Consider the following 22,782-nt stretch of genomic DNA (forward strand, 5'->3'; position numbering starts at 1 on the left):
ATTTAGTCGGAAAAGGGCATTTTTGATCCATTTTGTAATAATAGGGGCATTTTTGACCCATTAAATAACAATAAGGGCATTTCTGGACCAAATTATTAACGGCAAGGATATTTTTGAACCAAATAATAAACGGATGACATTTTTGTTCATTCCAAATAGTTTAAGGACATTTTTGACCCTTTTCCCTATATTAAATATAGATCTAGAGTTTAAGTCCTGAAAATAAAAAATATTTTTAATAGATGTGTTTTACTACTTATAACGGAATTTCTCGATACAAATTCATATTATTGGGATACCAAAAGGTGAATTGTGCGAGAAACCAAAAGGAAAAATTTCCTCCATTTTATTTTCTTCTTCAGAGGAGTCAAATAATTCCTTTTAAAAGTTTATTACATGAAATGCGGTTTTATGTTGTTTTTAAATATGTAAAAGATTAATTTACAAATTTAAGAAATCAATATCCAAATTTGATGTCAAGATTAGATAATTGACTCTTGACACTTTGAAACTTTGATTTTTTTTTTTGTTGGAATAAAGTGAGTAGTAAAAGAAACTCTAATATTCGTTTCATATTCTTGGACATGAAGATTGTTGTATAAATAATCCTCTCTCCGTTTTAAAATATTTGTCATTTTTCGATTTTTGAGAGTGTATTTAACTAATTTTTAAAACTAAATATAATTAATTAAATTTACTATTTTGAAATTAAAAATTAGATAATCATGTCATAAGTTAGCAATTCTTTTCCATACTAAGATAGTGGGAAATTACAACTTAAAATATTAGTTGAAGTTCATAATATTTAAATTTTGAAAAAATGAAATATCCTCTGTGTTTTAAGTCATGTAAAATCGTTTGACTTGACACGATTTTTTTTTTTAAATAAACTTTTAGAATTTGCATCGAAAATAAATTTTAGACATTTACATATATGGTTACAAATCATTACTACCTCTACCTCAATTAAAGATAGATTTATTCTTGTAGGGAATATCATAATGCTATTTACACAAAGCATCAAATAAGAAATGCAGGCCTGTACAACAGTATACATCATCAATCAAAATTGAGAAGTGATTTTGTGGGCCATGACATGCATAATACACAGTAGAAATGAACAGTAGAACTCATTGGAGTTTTGATGGACCACAGAGGCACAAGATTATTTCTGAAAGAGGAGAAGAATTGTTAGGTTAGTTGGCACTCAGAGAAAAAAATGAGTGTGTAACAGCAAAGAGAGGTCTGCTACAACAGTTGGCAAAATGTGTCAGTTAAAAATTAGGAAAAAAAGAAAAGTTATGTCAAACTTGGCCTTCAAGAGAAGAACAAGAATCACTCCAATATGTAGTATGTGAAATCATTTAGAAGGGTTGTCTGGTGCATTAAATTTTTATTATATGAGGTTTGAGAAAAGGATTAGATATACAGTTTTATTCTATATTTTTGCAAATATGTCAAAAAAATAGATTTTGAATTTAATTTAATCGGAGGAAAATTGTCCAAATCTCCGATGTGGGACTCAACAGCCTGCTTCACGCCTCGGACTGCAAATTTAATGTGTGGACAATTTAATATGAGGATCCAACGTGAGTAAATCATAAATTAAAATAGGTCCTACTTTGATACCAATTAAAAAAATAAATCTTGAGTCTTATTCAATTCTAAAAACTATCTCAAAGAAAAAAGAATTATCCAAATTATTTTCAATATGTGACCACCTGATCATATAACAATAACTTTATTGTTACATGAAGTCATTTATTAATTGGAAATATTAAAAAGCATTAATGTATAGGAATGAGTGTATGTATTTACAATATTTTAAAGGAAAGGAAATTACAAGGAGTAAATTATGGGGGAAAAAAGGGGAAGGATTAGGTTCTGTAATAATTTAAGCAACCATTTCTGTAAGAGCAGTTGGCAGTAGTTAGTATGTCTTTTATAAAATCATAGATGTCACCATTTTGCTTGGGCAGGTAAAATACCTTTTACTATCTTCTTATTACTTATTGCTCTCTCTTTCTAAATATAAATTTGATCTATTATTAGTATAAAGTTTGCTTCTTTACTAGTTCTTGAAAGTACCCCAGTTGGTGAATTTAAGTGTTGTAAAAGGGGTACTATCAAAAACCCAATTTAGGCTACTGCATGCTATATAATTGGGGTTAGGAATTTGTGCTTTTTATTGGCATTTTTTGCTTAACATATTTCAGAATATATGAAAAGTCTTGTTGGAGTCTATTCTTTTTCTTGATACTTGTGGGGCTTTGAGTTTTTTTTGATTCTAAGCTTCAGCTGAGACAATTGGTATATTTCCCTAACAAGAACCTTTTCTTTCTTTCTTGAACACCCCATTCTCATCCCCATATTGAATTTGCTGGAAGATAAAAAGAATAGTGAAGGTTAATGTGAAGCTTGTAACTTTCTCTCTGCCTGTTTTTAATAGTAAACAAAAGGAATCTGCTTTCTTTTTCATTAGTGTGAGCTGTTATTTCACCAATGCTTTTTACTTGTTCATTTGTCTACTTTATGCTCTGAAAGTTTCATACTTTCTTGTCTCTGGGAATTAACTATTTTTTTTCCCTCTTATTAGACTAGGCTTGATCCTAGGGTTCTTGAAAACAAACAAGGGGTAAAGATTTTATGTCTATAGGATGCTGCATTGAGAGATTTCTTTTGCTTTAAAGCTGCCAAGTTATTTTGTTCCTTGTTGAGTCTTGCAAGATATTACCAGTTCTTTTTGGTCAAACCCCACTTTACCTTTTCTTTTTTATTTTTCTTGCACAGAGTTCCTTTCTGTCAAATAGCAATCAAGCTCTTAGCTTTGGTTATAAACATTGCATTGGTGTTGTTACCTTTTGAAGGTGCACGAATTGAGTTCAGAACAATATTTGTGGATCCTCTCCCTCTCTGCTGCCTTTGTATTTTCTTGAAAATGGGTACTAAGGAAACTGGTTCCTTCAATTGCCCTTCTACTGGGATGGATAGAGCAGATTCAATGCCTAATGTTGACCCTTTTAGTGGTTCTGGCTGGGATCCACTTCTTTCACTGAATCAGAAGGGAGGATTTAAAGGATCTTCAGTTGTTGGTCACAATGAGTTTGTCAATTTGCCTTATCCATCATCTCATTTTATTCATTATCCATCTGATTCAAATCTAGCTGAAATGGTCCCAAAGATTGCAGCTTTTGGAAATGAAAGTTACTCAGAATTGGTCAATAATTTTCCTTTACAAGAACAGCTAAGAGGGGCAAATTGTTATGCGAACCATGTCAAGAACAGAGGGATTTCCACTGAAGGAGAGTGCCAAATTTCTGGTGAAGGTGCTGTGGAAGTTTCACCAAATGGGAAGAGGAAAATATCAGAAAATCATTCTTTATCCAATGCCAACAAGGTATATTGCCATCTTTTTTGAGTCTTTCCTGTTAGTAGTTAGCAATGCTTTGTCTTCTTGTTCATTCATATTAGTAGTTGTAATTTTGCTCCTCGAGTTTCTTGTTCTTCAATTTCTGTAACTATCTGATGATTCCTTGTACCTCGATAATCATATTGTTTTGTTGTAGTTTATGTTTTACCATATGCTGTTTCCATTATTATATATTGTTTCATGTACTTCCGTTACTTCTTTCGCTGAATTGCATTGGACTATTTTTGTTGAGCGGAGGTCTATTGGAAACAACCTGTCTCTACCTCTTACCTCTGAGGTAGGGGTAAGGTTTGCAAATGTTCTACCCTCCTCATGCCCCACTTTGTCGGATTACACTGGTTATGTTGTTATTGTTTTTAAGTCTTTCTGATTATTGGTGTTGCTGCTAGAAAATGTCCATTTAGTTTTTGTTCTTTCTTCAATGTAGAATGCTGAAGGAGAGCTGCAGAGGGCTCCATCAAGGGATAGTTCAGACTGTTCGAAAGAACAAGATGGTGGAAAAAGACACAAAACAGACCAGAATGTTAGTGATAATTTAAGGAGCAAGCAAGCAGGTAAACAAGTTAAGGATGATTCTGATGGTGGGGAACCTCCAAAGGATAATTATGTTCATATTAGGGCTAAAAGAGGGCAAGCCACAAACAGCCACAGCCTTGCTGAAAGGGTAAGTCCTACTGGCTCCAAAAGATAATGTTTCAATTCAATCTAAGTTGTTTATCATTTCTAGACATATATGAATCTTAAAAGTCTTTCTGGCTGGCAGGTGAGGAGAGAAAGGATCAGTGAGAGGATGAGATTGCTTCAAGAACTAGTTCCAGGCTGCAACAAGGTAGTTACTGGCTTTATTGTTGCTTAATTTCTTGGTTACTTGTGACTTGTGGTTAAAATTGATAATTTTGTTTTCAACAGATAACTGGAAAAGCTGTGATGCTTGATGAGATTATCAACTACGTGCAATCGCTGCAACAGCAAGTTGAGGTAAATATTCTTTGTTTGTGTATAATATAGCCTTGGTTCGTAATTTTGTATTTTCTGTGCCTGTCGAATCTTGATTTACTATTGAAACACAATTTTAGATAGACATAACTAAATCCTGTAGGATTAATCCAATGGTGCTCCTTTAACTTATTTTGTTGGCATGATCTTTTTTCATCTGATGTAGAATCTTGCGAGATAATGGTTCATTTTGAGAATAGTAAGTTCGCCTAACAGATTAAGGGGGATCCAGTAAGATGTGTGAAAAATGAGTATTAATTTGACTTAAGGATATGTGTTAGAATTTGATCATCCTGAGTTAGAATAAGTACTCCATGCTTTCAAGAACTGATTAAACTGATACTGAATTGATCTGAATTGATGCTGCAGTTCCTGTCAATGAAACTTGCTACTGTAAATCCGGAACTGAACTTTGATATTGATCGTATTTTGTCAAAAGAGGTAATTTTTAAGTATGGTGTCTATGATCATCTATATTCAATTTTTCACTATGAAGTTGAAAATTCATCTGCCTTATCCTTAAATGTAGATGCTCCATCAGCAAACTAGCAATGCAGCTCTTCTTGGTCTTGGTCCAGGTCTAAGCTCCTCTCTTCCTTTTCCTGGAATTTCACATGGAAGTTTTCCTGGTATCCCCACAACGACACCACCCTTCCACCCCTTGCCCCAGGTATAAACAAAGATCTCTCGTCGGATAAAACTTATTTGCATCTGATTTTCCACCAAGCAAATAAATACAAGACATGACTCTGCATATACCTTTTTTATCACTAAACCATAGTTATGTGATATGCAAATTTTAGTTTGATAATGTGATTCATATAGTTAATATGATATGGTTTGGTGTAAATACCAAATGCAAAGAGAGTATTTTCCATTTCTCATCCTTGCAGTGGCGAAGATGGGAATTCTGTTACGGGTGTTCAAAATTAATATAAATGTATGAGAAATAAACTTCGACCTATACATTTAGCATAATAATTTATATAACTGAACACCCTTCACCGTATGTCGCTACACCATTTCATCCTTGTTGCATATTCTCCTCATCATCAAAGAAATCATAAAAATCAAAACCTACTTCTTTTCACGCAGAATGTATGGGATAATGAGCTCCAAAGCCTTCTTCAAATGGGATTTGATTCAACTTCATCTATGAACAATATGGGACCAAATGGTAATGCCCCTTAGCTACACATACACTTTTTTTATTTTAAAGAACATTTTGTTTTTCCTATGTTTAAAACTGATTTCATGTAAGCAGGACGGTCAAAGTTGGATCTGTAGATTCTTTTTGGGACAGATGTTTGTGATGTTTTACTCTGATCAGAAGATTCAATTTACCCCAATTGACTGCAAAATCTGTTTTGCATATTTGGACAGAAGATATAGTGAAAATTTACTTTACTTTTTTTCTGGAGTTGTATAGGATATTGGCTCCTAACTCATTTTGTGTTCTTCGAGTTTTAGCAGAAGAGATTATGTTAGATTGGTAAGAAATGACTGTACATTGAAAACAAGAAACATCATTTGGGGTAAGATGTCTTGTTTCAATTATGTTTGTGCAAGTGTAAGAATTTGTTTTTAAGTTTTATGAGGATTTTTGAGAGAAAAAACATTGGTAATTTTCTTGTAAAGTGTTGTGATATCGGAAATGATCATCAATATAGTAGTGTTTTCTTTTTCTTAGTCGAAAAGCTCGAGTTCAATACGGTGTGATTAAGTATGTAGTCTAAGGTATCATTTGGCCTCAAATAATTTTTCGAAAAAATTAAAAAAAATTGGGAACTAGTGTTTGGTCATATAATTTGCCATTACTTGGCAAATATACTTGGCAAATATCCCAAGTTTCCAAGTTCTAGAAAAAACTAGAACTTCGAAACTTGGAAAGTTTTAAAAATTACCTCAAAATTTTATATTTTATAAAAACATCCATCATTTATTGTTGGAAAGCCATTGTTCGTACAATGTGGAAAGATTTTATAAAATAATAGTTTGTTATTACCTTCTCCGGACAAGAATTGTTTGAATAACAAGATTAAAATAAAAAAAGAACAATTTATTTTTAATTCGATTAATGTATTGCTCTTGTCCATAGTTATTTTTTTTTTGTTGATTGTTGTCAATTATGTTATAAGCTTTTTTTAACTGAACATGTTCATTATAAAATGATAACACAAATTTATGTGTATTTTAAATAATTTTTAGAACTTACGGGTACAAAATAATATTTTTTGAAACAGTCAAATACTCTTGAAAAAATTTGTGGCCAAAAGCATAGCTAAGTTTGACCCATGTGAAACCTTGTCTACGTGTTTCAATACATTTTTTTGTTTGATATGTTATATATAGCTATAACAAATATAAAGAATTTTATGAATTTTGTTCAATTTTTAAATATATTATAAGAAAACAAACAAATTAATTGAAAAATTGAAAGGAATTAAAAGGATTAGATGATTCATTATTTAGCCCATCTTGATCAAACTTGGCCAGAAAAAGCTAAAAACCATGAATAATCCTTTTATGGGTAAAACTTCAAGATCAAAAGTTAAAAGTATTGCCGAATGGGCAAAAATTGTTAAATTCGAAGTTTTTCTCATGAGGTGAGGTGAGAGGTCAAAAAATCAAGATTACTCAATTTCAAGGTCAATCCTTTTTATAAAGGAAAAATTGAGTGGTTTTTAAAAATTAATTATTGATTTTAGCGATATTTTTTATTTATTACAATTTATAGCAATATATAGCAATATTATGATAAATATACATTTGTATTAAAAGTGAATTATGCATACAATATAAATGTATTATACGTGTTTTAAAATATATATTATGTTTGTGTAAAAAGAAACTGACATAATGTATTATAAGTCTATTAAAATATGTGATAAATGTATTATCCATCTATAAAACTTGTATTATATATGTTTTATAAATAGTTCTCTGCAATATGTATTAAAACTGTATTATAAATGTATTATAAGTGTTCACTGATTTTTTTTTATTATTGCTATAGATAGTAAATATTTTCTTATATTTATGTAAGTTTCCTTTTATAAAATGCCCTGTCAACTCTATAGATTTTTCTGTAAAACCTCTTGGGCTATGCACATGTAAACTGAAATTGGTGGCCAAAAAAGATGGGACTTTGAGTTAACAACTAATTAGGCCTGTTTGCTGCCATGAGTATTACATATTGAAACTAAATAGAGTAACTTTCCAACCTAAGTACCAAATAGCCCAGAAGCTTTATGTTCCACACAGCCCAACAACTTACATGCATATTACATACACTTGTATGTCATTATATGACACTTATATTTTATGAGATACACTAATCGTATGATGACTATGATCATCAAAACATCCCAAGCCACAATCAAAAATCACTTGTATGTCACTGTATGACACATATACGTATTTTATGAGATACATGACATATACACTTTATGATACAACGCTATCATAAAATCCTGACAAACCCTAGTTCGATGGTGCAACAGCAATTGAACAGAATGACATGTCAAAATATACACCTAAAAGAAAGGGATACATGTATTTTCTATGAAACACCAAACTATCACAATATATATTATGTACTTTTTAAAAAATTACCATTAAGGAGTCGTTTGTCTATAGAAAAAGCTTTTTTCCTTTTACAATTATTTTTTAAAAAATTATTGTTTGGTTATATGTTGTATCGACTAGCTTTTTGAAAAGAAAAAAAAAAACTACTCACAAAATGTCGACCTCTTCTTTTAGGGAAAAAATATGATTTTCATTTTTAAATTTACTTTTTTCAACTTATTTTTATTCCCCACATTTTTACATCCACACACACATGTCGTCTGGTGCTCTCCGACACTACATTTTCGAATAATACATGCACTATCCTGTTGTTTGATCAACAAATAATAATTTCAGACTAAAATTTTAAATTTATTTTATTTTATTTTTTATTTGTATTAAATGATGAAATTATTATCTCAGGTAAGAGCAACAGGTCATAAGCCGGGAAAGAGGAAAGTCAACTATACGTTGATAATTGACAACATAAAATTAGACAATTAATGATAATTTTTTACGATACAAATTCAGATACGTTAGAATTAACATGCCTGTCAAGACACGTGTTATGTTTTTTTTTTCCTTCTTCCCACTGGAGCTCGTCTAGACATTAGTCAATTTCTATCATTTCGCAAAAGATAACTTCCACGTGAGATAAAAGACAAGTAAACAAATCGATCAAAGCTACAATCATGTTTAATAATTATTGTCGTAGTAATCTATTTTATTTCTAATAAAACTATCATAGATTCGTTTGAAATATGAAAAAAGTTATCAAGAAGGGTAATATACTTAAATTGTAGTTTATTAATATGTTATTCTAGGAGATGAAAGTGATTAAGTGAGAATACGATTAAAAATGAAAATATTCAAAATAAAATAAAAGTGATTTTGGTGGAGGACAAGATGCAAGAATCGAGGTTGGAATGGATCGAGAATGTGATGAGGAGATGCACCAATGCGGAGGTGCACAAGAGGTTGACTATGGATAGTTTTAGGAGGTGAATCAAAGATGTATTGGGGAAAGGTGATTATTAGACAGAATATGGCGTATCCAGGGGCGGACCTACCTTGTGCCGAGGGGGTTCCCCCTCCGGCGAAAAATTATACTATTTATACATGGTTAAAATAATTTTTTATGTATATAAAATAGATATCGAACCCCCTTCGACTAGCTCATGTGTCTACTTATTTAGATTTTGAACCCCTTATTTAAAATCCTGGTTCCGCCACTGGGCGTATCATCTCATTAGTTTATCGAAGACATGACCTTAAATAGGAGGTTATGGAGAATACATATTAAGGTAAAAGATGTAATGACCCATTAGGTAGTTTTGAAAACGAGTCCTCCTCCTTTCATAGAAGACCCTTTTTGTAAATTTAAATTGGAATTTTGGACTATTCGATATCTTCGGTTAGTTAGTTGATGGGGGATTTTAAAGAACTAATTTAATTAATGGGTTAAAATGGTAATTTATTTAACACCCTATACCCCTTATATCATCATATTAAAATAAATTAGGGGTATTTGCTAATTCTAATACATAAGAGCTTTGAAAAACAAAAAAAAGGCGAGGGGAATTACCTTCGGCGGCAAAACGAGAACTAAGAGAGACGAATTCCTTCAGGTTACTGGCTAAACTCTTTTGTTTTTGATCCTAAATATTCGTTGCTGGGTTAGGTAGTACATGTTAGTAATCATAGGATAATTATTAATGGTATATGTTAGGTGATTTGAAAGTTAGAATTTCCTTCCAACATGGTCGTATAGTTTAATAAGGTAAGTTGTTATATGTAGTGCATAGTTAGAAAAATGAATTAATGGTGATATGATGATTGCATAGTGATTATTATAGGAATATAGGTTATGGATTGGGTCACGTGCTGCAGTTGTGCTCGCCTGCACCTTAGTTTCAATTAGTATGTTTTAATTCATTCTTATAATTATCATCACTATAATTCAAGTTCTGATATATTGAGATAAGTAATTAAATAATAGGGTATTGTATTACACAAATATAATTAGAGTTATGTTATTGGGGGAATTGAGGTTTAACCCTAGTTTTGAAATTCAGAAAAATATGAGAGTTGACATGTTAAGTGGCATCAAAATTAGGAATGTGTTTATGGATTTGCTTAAATTTTTGGGTCTAGGCTAGACATATGGTAATAAGGGTGTTGTTAATTTTAAAATCTTATTGTGATTATTTATTTGACTAGATTACGTTGATTTGGAGGCCCAACAAAAAGGGAAGGCTCAAGTCCCGAAGTAATTGCTTGATTAATTAAGGCAAGTGAATTTCTAAACATCAGTTTAAGCTTATAGATGCTTGTATTTCCTTGTCATGTATACTAGGGAATAATGAGAATTGGATTGGGTTACTGACGGTATGATTGGCCTTAAAAATGGAGATGAAGGGTATAAAATGGTGGTCTAATGACATGTACTGGTGGAATTGATATGTTGTGATTATGGATTTATTTTGGACATGTGAAATGACTATGTTGATGTGAGATAGGAAAAAAAAATTAGTGTTGTTGTCATGTTGTTATCGTGAATTATATGAACATGAATTGATTGTATTGGTTCTGACATATTGTGTTGAGGCTAAAAATGATATGAAGCAAAGGGGTCGGGCCACACGCTCCGTGGCAGGTATTATGAAATAAAGGGGTCGGGCCACACGCTCCGTGATAAGATATATAAGTTGAGGGGACGGGCCACACGTTCCGTGGCAGGTTACATGGACAGAAATGTCCCCCATGGGTTTCGGACTGTGATTCAGCGGATGTGTACCGATAGGACAGACATGCATCATTTCATTGCATTGCATTGCACCTGTCTGATATTTGTGAGTTTGTGTTTACCCCTATATTGCTATGTATATGTTGACTTAACTTGATATGATTCATTGATGAGGTTATTGATGATTATTCGTGGACTATATTGTTGTTGTTATGGTATAAGTGTAGAGTTGGGCTGGTTTTATGCATGTTGTAGTTAAGGAGGTTCGGTTGGGAGGATAGGAGTACTTGTATCTATTAAGTTTGGCATAGTTTTAGTTATCCACTTGTTGAATACCGTGTTGTTTGGTACTCACCCCTTGCTTCTACACTTGTGTAGGTTGTGAGCCCGAACCTGCTTGATATCCTAGTGTTCCCACTACTTCCGAGGCTATCATCCGAGTGTTGAGGTAGCTGTTACATCCATCTAGCAGACACCTCTTACTCTTTTAATATGTTTTAGTCCTATTCTAGAGACAAAGACATTATGACTGTATTTTCTTTCATATTTCGGAAATGTATTAGTGGCTTGTACACATGACAACTAATTTTGGAGGAGTTTGAGTTTGTTTTACTTATTTTCAGTTAAGTTAAATTTGGATTTATTTCTTTTTCTTCCGCATCTATTTTTCATTGGGTATTTGGCTGACTTGTCTCGGTGGGTTGAGATGAGTGCCATCACACCCGAATTCGGATTGTGACAAAAGATTAGTATATAGCGGTGCATTGTCTTGCTATTTGTCCATACTAATAGTCGTAGTATTACTCTTTTAATTTTTATCCTTCAATTTTTGTTACAATCTGATGTTTCTTTTACTTCGATTATCGTATTATTTTGTTTGTAATATTATTTTGTTATAGTTTCTTGTCCTTCGATTTCTATTATTATTTGATATTTCTTATACTTCGATTATTATATTCTCTTGTTATAGTATTATTCTATTACTATCTGCTAGTTTTTATCATTATCTATTATATTAATTCTTTTACTATCTGCTAGTTTACCCGATGTTCTATCAGAAATACTACTAGTTTCTCTACCTTTGAACTAAGAGTAAGGGTTGCACATATATTACCATCTTCAAATTTCATTTTGTGGGACTATATTGAGTATGTTATTGTTGTTGATGTAGATCGTGATTAATGAATAATTACTATTATTATTGTATATTAACCGGGAGAATAATTGAAGAATTTCAATGACATCAATATAGTTAGTAACCAAGAAGAACAAGGAAGAATATATTTGACAAGTTGAAGAGACTCCATAAAATTCTTCTTCTCTTTTTTCTTCACAGAATAAACATTAAGGTCACTGGTTAAACAGAACAATGATCGATGGTGACATTAGTTCGAGTTAAAAGTTGTTCATTGGAGTCCGGAATATTTTAGCAAAACTATATATTAATAATCGTAACAAGTAACATGCAAGTTGTGATGAATTGGCAATTGATGTAGCAAAGATATATACATTCTCCATAGTATAATAAAGGCACGTCACTATTTACGTGTCAAATTCACGGATATCAGGGAAGTTTGTTAACTAATAAAACAAACAAACAATCATCTAGATCAACCATTATTAATAAAGACAAATGGTAAGCTTAAAATTTTCTTTTACAAAAACAAATAAAATACTCAAGAAATATTGTGGGAAAAAAAGAGAAGAAATGGGGTAGTTAACAAGTCACATAAAAGCCAGTAGGTCGTGTGACACCAAACACCACATAAATATTTGATGTGGCCCCTCCTTTTAATATTTATATTAAATGCAGTCATGTTGATATTCATGAGAGTGCACTACTAATTAAGACCTCCATCTAATTTATATTTAATTAATACTCTTCCACGCTCCAGCTACAAACTCATTAATTACATGCTCACTCTAGTTTACTTTTATTCGTACATTTTGGAGTTTGCATGTTTTAGAAAAATAATAATATAATTTTTTTTAATATATTAAAAGTAATAAGCAAAGATAAATATATATATTTGAAATATCAAATAAGTAAAAGTGAATAGAAGTAGAATTCTACTTTTACATAACTATTTAAGTAAAACTGAATAGAAGTAGAATTCTACTTTTACATAACTATTTTTGCATATGGATCCTTTGACTGGATTTCCATTATTATTGCATTATTAATTTTTTTGCAAATAACTTCATCACCTTTTTCTCTAAGGTAGCCTAAGGTTACTTGTACACAAACCTTTCCAAGGGACTGTTCAAGTAAGTCCAAGATTTGATTGTGCTGAGATATAGATTTGTTTAAGTTTCTAAATTGAATTTACACATTAGAAATTTATATAAAAAGTATTATTATTAGTAATTTATATGAAAAGTATTATAAATTACATGAATAATCCATCATTCAATTCAAAACAATTAAGAGGCATATGTAGAAATTGTGATTAAAAAAATAAACGTTTACCTTTTGAAATTAAAACACCACCACATAAATTTATTCAAAATGAGTAATTGACATTGATAAATTCGTTAGGAGAAATGTATTGTTTGCTCAAGGAAAAAAAATCAATTGGCACTTCTTGTTTTCTTATAATCAAGGGACTGTTCAACTAAGTCCCAGATTTTATTCCCTCCGTCCATTTTATTTGTTGTTTTTATTAAAAATAAAAAAATTAAAATAATTATTTGTTAGTAAACTGTATTAAAAAATATTAAACAGTAACAATAACTTCTGAAAGTAATAAAAACAGAATCTGGAGTGAATCTGAAAATAATAACAGTATATAAAAAATTATTGTCAGAACAAAATCGAGCCCACTGAATACACAGTGTGTCCTTAAGGGAATTATTCCCCTCACAGTACCCGAGGTTTTGAAATATTTCCTCCTAGGATAGAACGATTTACTCACCAAAGTAGAGGTATTGCAAATCTTTGGTGACTGCGAACCACTTGAAGGTTGTATATCACACGAGTTTTAGGAAGTGCAGAAAGAAGAAGAAGATGTTATTTCAGAAATTTCATATTGAACATTCTGAGGATTAACATATATATATAGACTGTTTATACCTTTTTAAGAAAAGGTACCTGTTGGGAATAGATTTGTCTGATGAGAAAAGGTTTGCAACTTTTCGGACAAGGTTGCAACCTTTCAAAAATCCGTTGAAAAAACGGAGGAAAATATCTTTAAATTAATCCGGGAAAGAAATTTCACTTAATTAATTAATTAAATAAATAATATTAATTAATTAAAAATTAAAGGAAATTTGGTCCAAAAAGATTATCAATCAATCATATCAATTGACCAAAGCCGTAGCCGAGCGAGCGACGACGACGACGGCGCGAGGGGTCTTCTTGACCCTTTAGCAACATAAAGAGTGCTTCTACTTTTAAGTAGGAGACTTTTCCTTTCCACCACCTATGTGGGACCAAAGCTTATTTAATAAAACAAAAGAGAACATATCATTTTTCCCTCCACTTCTTTTCCCCTCATTTTCTCATTCAAACTATCAATTAAACCCAACATTACTTATCATATTAAAGAATCTAAGGTATAGTTAATCATTAGTTTTCATCTTTGTTTTATTCAATAAATATGGTGCAAGATTAATTTATAGAAATTGTTTACTGTAGCTTGTAACCAGTGCATTGAGTAATGGCAGAAAAATTAGGTTAAGGACAGCCATGTATTAATTAGTGGCTAAACTGCCTTTCTTTCTATTGTAGACATTTCTAGCTTTAGGTTTAAGTTTTTATAGTTCGAATATTCAAGGAAGATATTTCCTCCGTCTCATTAAACAACTATATAAAGTACTGAAACTTAAACTTTTAAATCATAACTAAAAAATTAATTTACTAAATATATTTTTAAAGAGAATTACAAGCCTGCCAAGTAAAATAAAAAGAAGGGACCACCTTTTAAAAAATAATGAAAAGCTTATTATCTAAAAATAATAATAAAATACTCGAACAACGTGCTGCATTTAACGTAGTACTACTACACATTCAATTTTTTTACAAAAACTTCCCTTGCACAATGTCTTGTGGCGGAGTTGGCATATAAAATTATTATTTAATATATATAAATAATTTATTAAAAAATCAATAATAATTCCTTCGTCTCCGTCTTTAATTATTGTCGTGGTTGGTTTTCCACATTCTTTAAGAAATATTCATTAGGAGGTTTCTTTTTACTAGTTATTTTATTTGTACTTATATCTTAAGATATTGTTTCTTTTTTATGATTGAGGAGTTTGTAGTTTTTCAAAATTAATACTTACTATTAAGAATAAAATAAAAAATATTATTATTTTATTTTAAAATTTAAAATTATAAATAATTTGAGACAATTTAGAAACCATGATTCCACGTCTGATGATTTGAGACTGAAGGAGGAGTAGTAATAGATGAATTCCTTTCCAATTAATCCGCAGAAATTTGCATTTATTGCATCGATAACCAGCGTGATTAATTATTTCCCTAATTAGAAAAAGAGTCTCAAATCACGGATTTCTTTTTAAAAAAATAAATAAATTATTGTAATCAATTTCACTAAAAGACACACACAAAAAAAAGTTAATGAGAATGCAGAGTTGACTGTATTCAATCTACTCTTTGTCGGTGTTTTTCCAACTCCGACGAAAGATAAGGTAACAAAAACGACAAATGGATTGTAGAGCCTCACATTCCTTCTTAAATTTCTCTCTATTAGGAATACTATTGGAAATCCAAGCCAAACAACTTAATTTGTTTGAATTAGTTTGCATGCTTCGGACTCGAAAGGTCTATTGGTACAATTTCATCGCATCTTTTTATAAAAGGAAAAAGCTCCAATATGCGATCGAATTTTGAAAAAGATTTATTTATGTTATTTATTAAAAGTTTGGTTCATTTATGTCATTGTCGTTTGATAAAAGGCTTATTTATGACATTAATTTTTAACTTCGATTTTGCAAAAACTATCCAAACAACTTTTAATATTTTGCAAAACCGAAGTTAAAAAATAATGACATAAATGAGTCTTTTCTCAAATGGTAATATGACATAGATGAGCCACTTTTAACGAATGACATAAATAAATCTTTTCTCAAAGTTTGAAAGCATATTTGAGGCATTTTCCCTTTTGTAAAAGACGATTTCACAGCTTAAATATGTGGCCTTCTAATTTCTGAGTAACAATTTTACCACTAATGCATAGACTTTCCTTCAAACAACACATTAAACTCCTCCCTTTGTTCACTTTTAATTGTCCAATATTTTAAAATTTTATTTTTATTTTTACTTATCATTTTTAACATATCACAAGAAAACAATTATTTCTTTTCATGTGTTACTCTTAATATTAATTACTTATACTTCAAATTATTTTTCAAGACCTAATTCTAAACATCAATTAATAAGAATAGTGTGATATAATAATCATGTCAATTATTATTTTCTTATTAATGTGTCAAATCTAAATATGACAAGTAAAAATAAATGGAGAAAGTGTTTCATTAATATTTGTTATTTCTACTAGAACAATAACACGTCATTTGACAATGCATCCATTGCATATGTCGGGTAGCTCTGTTCATCGAAGCTTAATTTCACCCATATAACATATCACAAACATTTGCCGGAATAAAGAAAGCTCAAAGCGTGTATGTCAAAAAACCAGATAAAAATTAGAGCATAACATGAACTTTGGAGGAACAATGTCAGAAAGAGGCAGCTCAAAAGACACTATAAATTGGTCGTTTGGTGGTTGTTTTCAAGGCTCAAAGGCTAAACAGATGTTGAGCAAAAAGTCACCCATAAAAAACCTATTGCATCTTCTTATAGTTGTGAGAAAATGTACAATTTTTTGGTTACAACATACTCCTCCTGAGAGATTCTACAAACAAGAAAAGAACCAAGGGAGATTTATGTGAGAAAAAGGCTGCATGCTGCTACACTATTTAACTTTCACTAAATTCCGTGTTTAATGTTTCAAAGACAAATTCTTCTTACAAAAGAATATAGCCAAAAAAAAAGGAAAAAAAGAATCCAGAAGATAAAGAAATTACATGACAGAGTGGGAGGGGGCTTAAAATGAACACTATTCACCATTCTTAATGGTTTTCTCTATTCGAAGATGCTGCATTTGCTCAACCATCTGCTCCAATGTAACTTTGCTTCATCTTGTCAACAAGTGCAAAAAGCTTAAAAGGTTTTAAATGGTCCGCGGAGAGACGATTAAGTGCACTGAACTCTCCACAATTTCCCCCCACTGCTTGCTCTTCTCATTTACATGAATGAGGGGTCAGGTTCAGCATCTAGTTTCCAACTTGACTTTTTCAGTTGAACTAATATTTATCCCTAAGCTACGGAAGATTTAATCAACCTGCTCACCGATCAAGTCTAGGCCCACGAGCAGGAATGATATACCTTGAAACAGCAAGAAGTAAAAGTGGATTCCTTGTGCTGATAGTAGGCTCCTAAGTGAAGCTGTCAACAGCAAGAAAGCTAAAGCTAATTCTTTTGTGTATATTCTGTTGTGCTTCTTCTTCCTTGATGCCTTTTTCTCCTTCTCCTTCATTTCCTCCCTTAGTTCCTCCAAATCAGGCACTGAAACACCTCGTTGGTGTTTTGGTTTTCCATCGACCAATGAGGTAAGATCGCCCTCGGAGGAACGCCCTGATTTCTTGGTGACTGTCCAATCCTCCGAAGCACCTCGCTGGTGTTTAGGTTTCTCCTCAACTAATGAGGCAAGATCGCCCTCAGAGGAACGTCCTGATTTCTTCGTGACTACCCATTCGTATGCACTTCCGAGTTGGAAGAGGCCTGAGACCATGGCATTAAACTTGGTCACTGACATAGTGTTCTCGAATAGAAGGTATGGCACGATAAAAGGGAAAGATTTAGGTGCTGGAAGTATATTCAGGAATGACATCGTGGCAGGGATGTAACAGACAACCCATGATGGGAGCGTCGCCTCAGGAATGAACATTGTCATCGGGAGGATTATGCAAAACAGGGTGAATGAATAAAATGGCAATATCAACTTCCTCAGAAGGAAGAAAAGAAATATCAAATTGCCCTTCTTCCAAATGCTTATCTGCATCAACCAAATTGCAATCATTATTGCTAGGCACAACATTCTAAAATGCTAAACTTCAACAAACAGAATTGGATATCACTAAAGTGGAAGCATTCCAATTTTGATTATTTACCTTTGATTTAACGATGGCAGGTAAACAGAGACGGAACAACTGCATTGGCCCCGAATGCCACCTATGTTGTTGCTTCCTATATGCTTCATATGATTCCGGTAACTCACACTGGCACTGAAGTATCAACAAATTCTTCTTTAGGCTCCAAACAAACAACTACTTCCAATAAAGGAATACTCGAAAACGAAGCGTTTTGCAGTGAATTTACCTCTACATCATTGAGAAAGATGAATTTCCACCCATGGAGATGAGCTCGAACTGCAATGTCCATATCTTCAACGGTCGTCCTCTCCAACCAACCACCAGATTCTTCCAATGCCTTAATCCTCCATACTCCAGCAGTCCCATTAAAGCCAAAGAAGTTCAGAAAAATACCATTCACCTGCTGCTCCACTTCAAAATGAAAAGCCAAATTAATGTGTTGCAATCTTGTAAGTAGATTTTCATCCTTGTTCACAAAAGACCATCTTGCTTGAACCAATCCTATATCCTCATTATCCTACAATTCAAAATCAAAACAAACCACTCACATCATAAGCACATTCTACACTAAAGTGATAGCATATAATACAAACCATACACAACAATTACTTGAAATTATCACATATGAAGGTAATCGAATATACCTTGAAATAAGGCACAGTTCTTTTAAGAAAATCAGGCATAGGCTGGAAATCAGCATCGAAAATGGCAACAAATTCATAGTCTTTGACATAACAGCAATTCATAGCTGACTTAAGATTTCCAGCTTTATAACCTTCTCTGATCACTCTATGCCTGTATATGATATTTGCACCTTCCTTCTGCCATTTACGAACCTCCTCATTGATCAATGTCTGAGTAGTTGGATCATCAGAATCATCAAGAATTTGAATCAACAATCTTGATTTAGGCCACTCCAAACAACACACAGCACCAATGGATTGCTGATAAACCTGATAGTAACAACAATTCCCACCGACAACATAATTATGAGTTCTTGATACACAATTAAACAAAATCTTGGAAAGACGAATTTTTTTTACTAAAGTTTACCTCTTTTTCATTACACATGGGGATCTGAACTAGTACCATGGGGTAGTAACCACTACCATCACCAGACTCCAGATCCATTGCACCCTGTTTGGCTACTGGCTTAATCTTCTTCATTTTAACCCAAAAACACCCTAGACATAGTACTAATCTATCCACACTTTGGATAAGAAAGAGGACAATGCAAGCATTGGCTAAAAATTGAAGAGGGGGAGCAAGATACTCCACCCTAATCAACACCCATTTTGAGTAAAACGAATCAAAAACACTTTTCACAGCTAATGGATTTGCAAATGTGTGAAAATCCAATGAGTACAAATACTGTAATTGAAGATCTGGAGCACTGAAGTGCCAGCCTTTGAAATAAGCAGCAATTTCAAACCCTAACAAGATTACCGACAACCAAAGGAAGATCTTTATGCAAGTATAAAACCGGTTCTTGACAGCCGGGTTCTCGGTGGCGCTGTTGTCGGTGGAATCAGTCCTGCCGGAAGCTACACGGCGGCGTACGACGGAGGCTAAGCTGAACAATGCTGATGCTATAGAAGTTAAACAACCTGCGGCTTTATGAGCCTTGAGAAGGAGAACCCATGTAAGCTGTTTAGCATTCTTGTTTCTTACTTTTTCACGTTTGTAAGGAGACATTGAAGAAACATCTTCGTTTGGTAACAAGAAATCATCTTCTGATGGTCCTTCAAGCTCAACCATAGACCAGTTGTTTGGATTCTCCATTTTTACTACTACTGGTGTACCCCTATGGGTTTCTTTACCCCACCAGCTAAAAGATGGTGCCATTGTTTAGGTTCTTGAAACAGATCCAGATGGGAAAATCACCCTAAAAGTTGTAAAGATTGAATCTTTCTCCTTTTTTCAGCTCAAATAAACACAATGCGAGCAAATCCAGATGAAAAAAACTAAAGGGTCTTGGATTTTAGAATTCTTGAACTCATTGCAGAGTCAAGAAGAGAAGAGGAAATTGAAAAAAAGTGAAAGAGATAAGAAGACACAGACAGAGAGACACAAAAATACACACACTCACTCACACACACAGAGAGGTTTATAAAGGGAATATGAAATTTTGCAAAATAGTATAATGAATGTAGAGAGAGAGAGGACCATATAATAAGAGTGAAAAGGGAATAGGTAAAGACTATAATATAATGATATGATTTAGTTGAAAAACAAAAAGCAGTACACAGGAGAGAGAACAGCCCTTTGGATTACAGCTTGCAAACCCCCCAGAAAAAAAAAAACTTCACAATTTGTAATAAAAGAAAAAGATGACAGTGTTGTTATGGTAACAGCTCAACACGTCTTTGATTTTTGAAAAATCAAAAATCTCAAAAAGGGAAATTTGACAGCACGTTGTTCTTTGTTTCAATACCACCACTCTTTTTTTTTTCATAAATAAAAAAAGTTACCAGAGTGGTTTTATTGCTCCTTTTTTCACCCTTTCACATGACCAAGAACATAAAAGAAAAAAATTGGCCCAAAAATTAAATCGGACATGAAACTTTGTGGGCTATTGTGCTTTTCTACCTACTACTCCTTAATGGTGTTTTATAATAATGAATCAAGAAAAGAACCCCCCCAGAAAGAAGAATGAAATACGAGATATTATATTCATAATAATAATAATAATATAATACGTGTATATATTTGTAGATAAATAGAGAATCAAATGGTAAAATGATATGGTAAAAGATCTTATGAAGCTTCAAATCCTCCTTTGATGGAATTTTTCACCGTGTGAATTCCACAAGGTAATAAATCAAGATTCAAGATTTTGTCTTTAATTTGATCATTGACAATAAGAATATTTGGTAGTGTAAACGATAAAAACAAATGTTTTAATAGAGATGTAAATAGGAGGAGGATGTGATAAAAAAGGCTTACGATTTAATCATCCAATCTTTAATTTGGAAATGGCATGGTGATTAGGGAGATCATAAGATCTGGGAAAAAATAATGTGCATTTAAGGTTTTTTTTTTTTATTAGCTGTAATAAATTCATAATGTTTTTTGTAGGAATAAAAGAAAAGGAAAGAAGAAGAAAAAAACGAAAAATGGATTGTTTTTTTTCTTTTGGTAGTATTTGTTTTCTTGTTTTTGGTCACGTTCGACATTCCTTGACCGAGAAAACAGCGGGTCATGGCCGTCATCAAAGGGTTAATGTCCAAATCACCCCATTTGAAATGGTAGTCCCCTATAATACATGAATTATGTTTTGTTTTGTTTTGTTATTTTTATTAATAATCATAGCGTTCGAATTAGCTTGAGCATGATATTAAGTCACTTCATTGATCACTAATCTAAAAGGTCATTTGGACTATAAATAAGCTATGTTGAAATTAGTTATGCTAAGATTAGTTATTTTGACATTATTTCTTATTGGCTGTTTAATTTAGTATATTAAAAATTACATTTATTGCTTAATCTTTAAGGAAATTATTTGTTTACAACATTATCCTCCATCTTATTTAATTTTAAAAAAAAAGATTGAGGGAGTTCAAAGGTATTTTTGTCATTTTCATTATTCTATCGTGAGATAAGTAGGTGATTGATACCATATTATTCCACTTTAGAAATAACTTATCTCGAAATTAATTACGAATCATGATATAAACATATTTCAAAATTAATAATCAAACAAGAGGACATTATTAAATTTTTAGTCCCAAAACTAGCTATATTTGTCAAACATACCAAAAGACCCTAATAATTTTAAAAGAAATTAATTACTATTTTAAATTAACATACAATATTCGATAACTCATAACATTAATCTCGATATAATAACTTGAAAACCTATAATTTATAGAGAGAGGTCTCAAGGGAGATCTCTATTGTCAAGATTTAGTAGGAGGATTTGATAGTAATTACACATCATTTATCAACTTTTTCCTTCGTCTTAACCGGTTTTTGTCTTTGTGGTGATAATTATAGTTTCCAAATAATTAGCGTCATTCACGCTCCGCCAAATACCATGGGCAACGAAACTTGCCACTTCAACTATACTAATTTTTGAGAAGACAAAAACACTATATGAATTTTTGTACGATAAAAGAAATTATTAGGTGGTGGACCTCTTTCCTTTTAAAAAAAAATAAAATAAAATTGTCTTTTTACAATACTTCCGAAAATAACGAAAGTTGCCTTGAACAAGTGGAGCTACACAAAAAGGGCTGCATCAAATCTTTCCTTTTCTAAAAGGTAAAATATTCAAAAATATGGAGTAACATATTGTTACCTTTTAGAAGCATAGTACTCATTAAATTGTGAAGTGAACTATGTATATTTATTGTACCAATATGGTAAAATATGAGATCACTTCTTTTAACCTAATCGAAATTACAAAAACTCAAAATAATTGGATCCAAAATAAAGAAGAAGAAGTAAAAGCCCGTGAAAATTATTGAGAAAGAGTGTAGCATGTAAAGCCAAACTTTTTAATACAAAAAAAATGGTAGTAGTTTTTCTTAGCTAGCTACGCTCTCAAAAAGTTAGTGTATAAAAGGTTATTCGAATTCAATTCCATTTTTTAGCTTCTCAAATTCAATTTAACTCATCCATTTAATATCTTTAATGAATAAATTACGTATTTTATATATTTTATCACACACTTGAATAATATGCTCGTGTGAAAACCACGCTTTGAATGATGTAGAATCATTACAAAAAAAAAAAAAAAAAAAAACAACAAATTTAGTTGATTTAGTTATGAAGTGAAGATCTAAATTACCTTCTTAACACTGAACCAAACACCGACACTTTGCGGTCAAATACAAACATCTAGTATACTGAGGAAAAAAAA

The 22,782-nt window shown here is 31.9% G+C and overlaps 2 protein-coding genes across 3 annotated transcripts; one reads left to right on the plus strand and one right to left on the minus strand.

Annotated features, from left to right (window-relative positions):
* The first annotated feature begins 1,941 nt into the window (after window positions 1-1,941).
* On the plus strand, window positions 1,942-6,115 carry LOC129904011 (transcription factor bHLH74-like). Of its 2 annotated transcripts, none has more exons than XM_055979542.1 (9): window positions 1,942-1,979; window positions 2,791-3,397; window positions 3,858-4,094; window positions 4,194-4,259; window positions 4,340-4,408; window positions 4,796-4,867; window positions 4,956-5,096; window positions 5,522-5,603; window positions 5,691-6,115. In XM_055979542.1, exons 1-9 carry the CDS (start codon window positions 1,957-1,959, stop codon window positions 5,711-5,713), a joined length of 1,320 nt encoding a protein of 439 aa, XP_055835517.1. In that variant the 5' UTR covers window positions 1,942-1,956; the 3' UTR covers window positions 5,714-6,115. The 2 variants fall into 2 exon arrangements, with proteins under 2 accessions (XP_055835517.1, XP_055835518.1); XM_055979543.1 differs by lacking the exon at window positions 1,942-1,979 and adding an exon at window positions 2,062-2,310 and having other exon boundaries at window positions 2,868-3,397.
* A 10,566-nt stretch (window positions 6,116-16,681) lies between these two features.
* LOC129902510 (probable xyloglucan glycosyltransferase 12) lies at window positions 16,682-20,103 on the minus strand. Its single transcript, XM_055977788.1, has 5 exons — window positions 18,972-20,103; window positions 18,563-18,871; window positions 18,145-18,435; window positions 17,937-18,050; window positions 16,682-17,821 (listed from the first exon to the last, which is right to left on the minus strand). Exons 1-5 carry the CDS (start codon window positions 19,761-19,763, stop codon window positions 17,099-17,101), a joined length of 2,229 nt encoding a protein of 742 aa, XP_055833763.1. The 5' UTR covers window positions 19,764-20,103; the 3' UTR covers window positions 16,682-17,098.
* Window positions 20,104-22,782: the final 2,679 nt, after the last annotated feature.

The sequence above is a fragment of the Solanum dulcamara genome, chromosome 9, assembly GCF_947179165.1.
Source record: "Solanum dulcamara chromosome 9, daSolDulc1.2, whole genome shotgun sequence".
Lineage (NCBI taxonomy): Eukaryota > Viridiplantae > Streptophyta > Magnoliopsida > Solanales > Solanaceae > Solanum > Solanum dulcamara.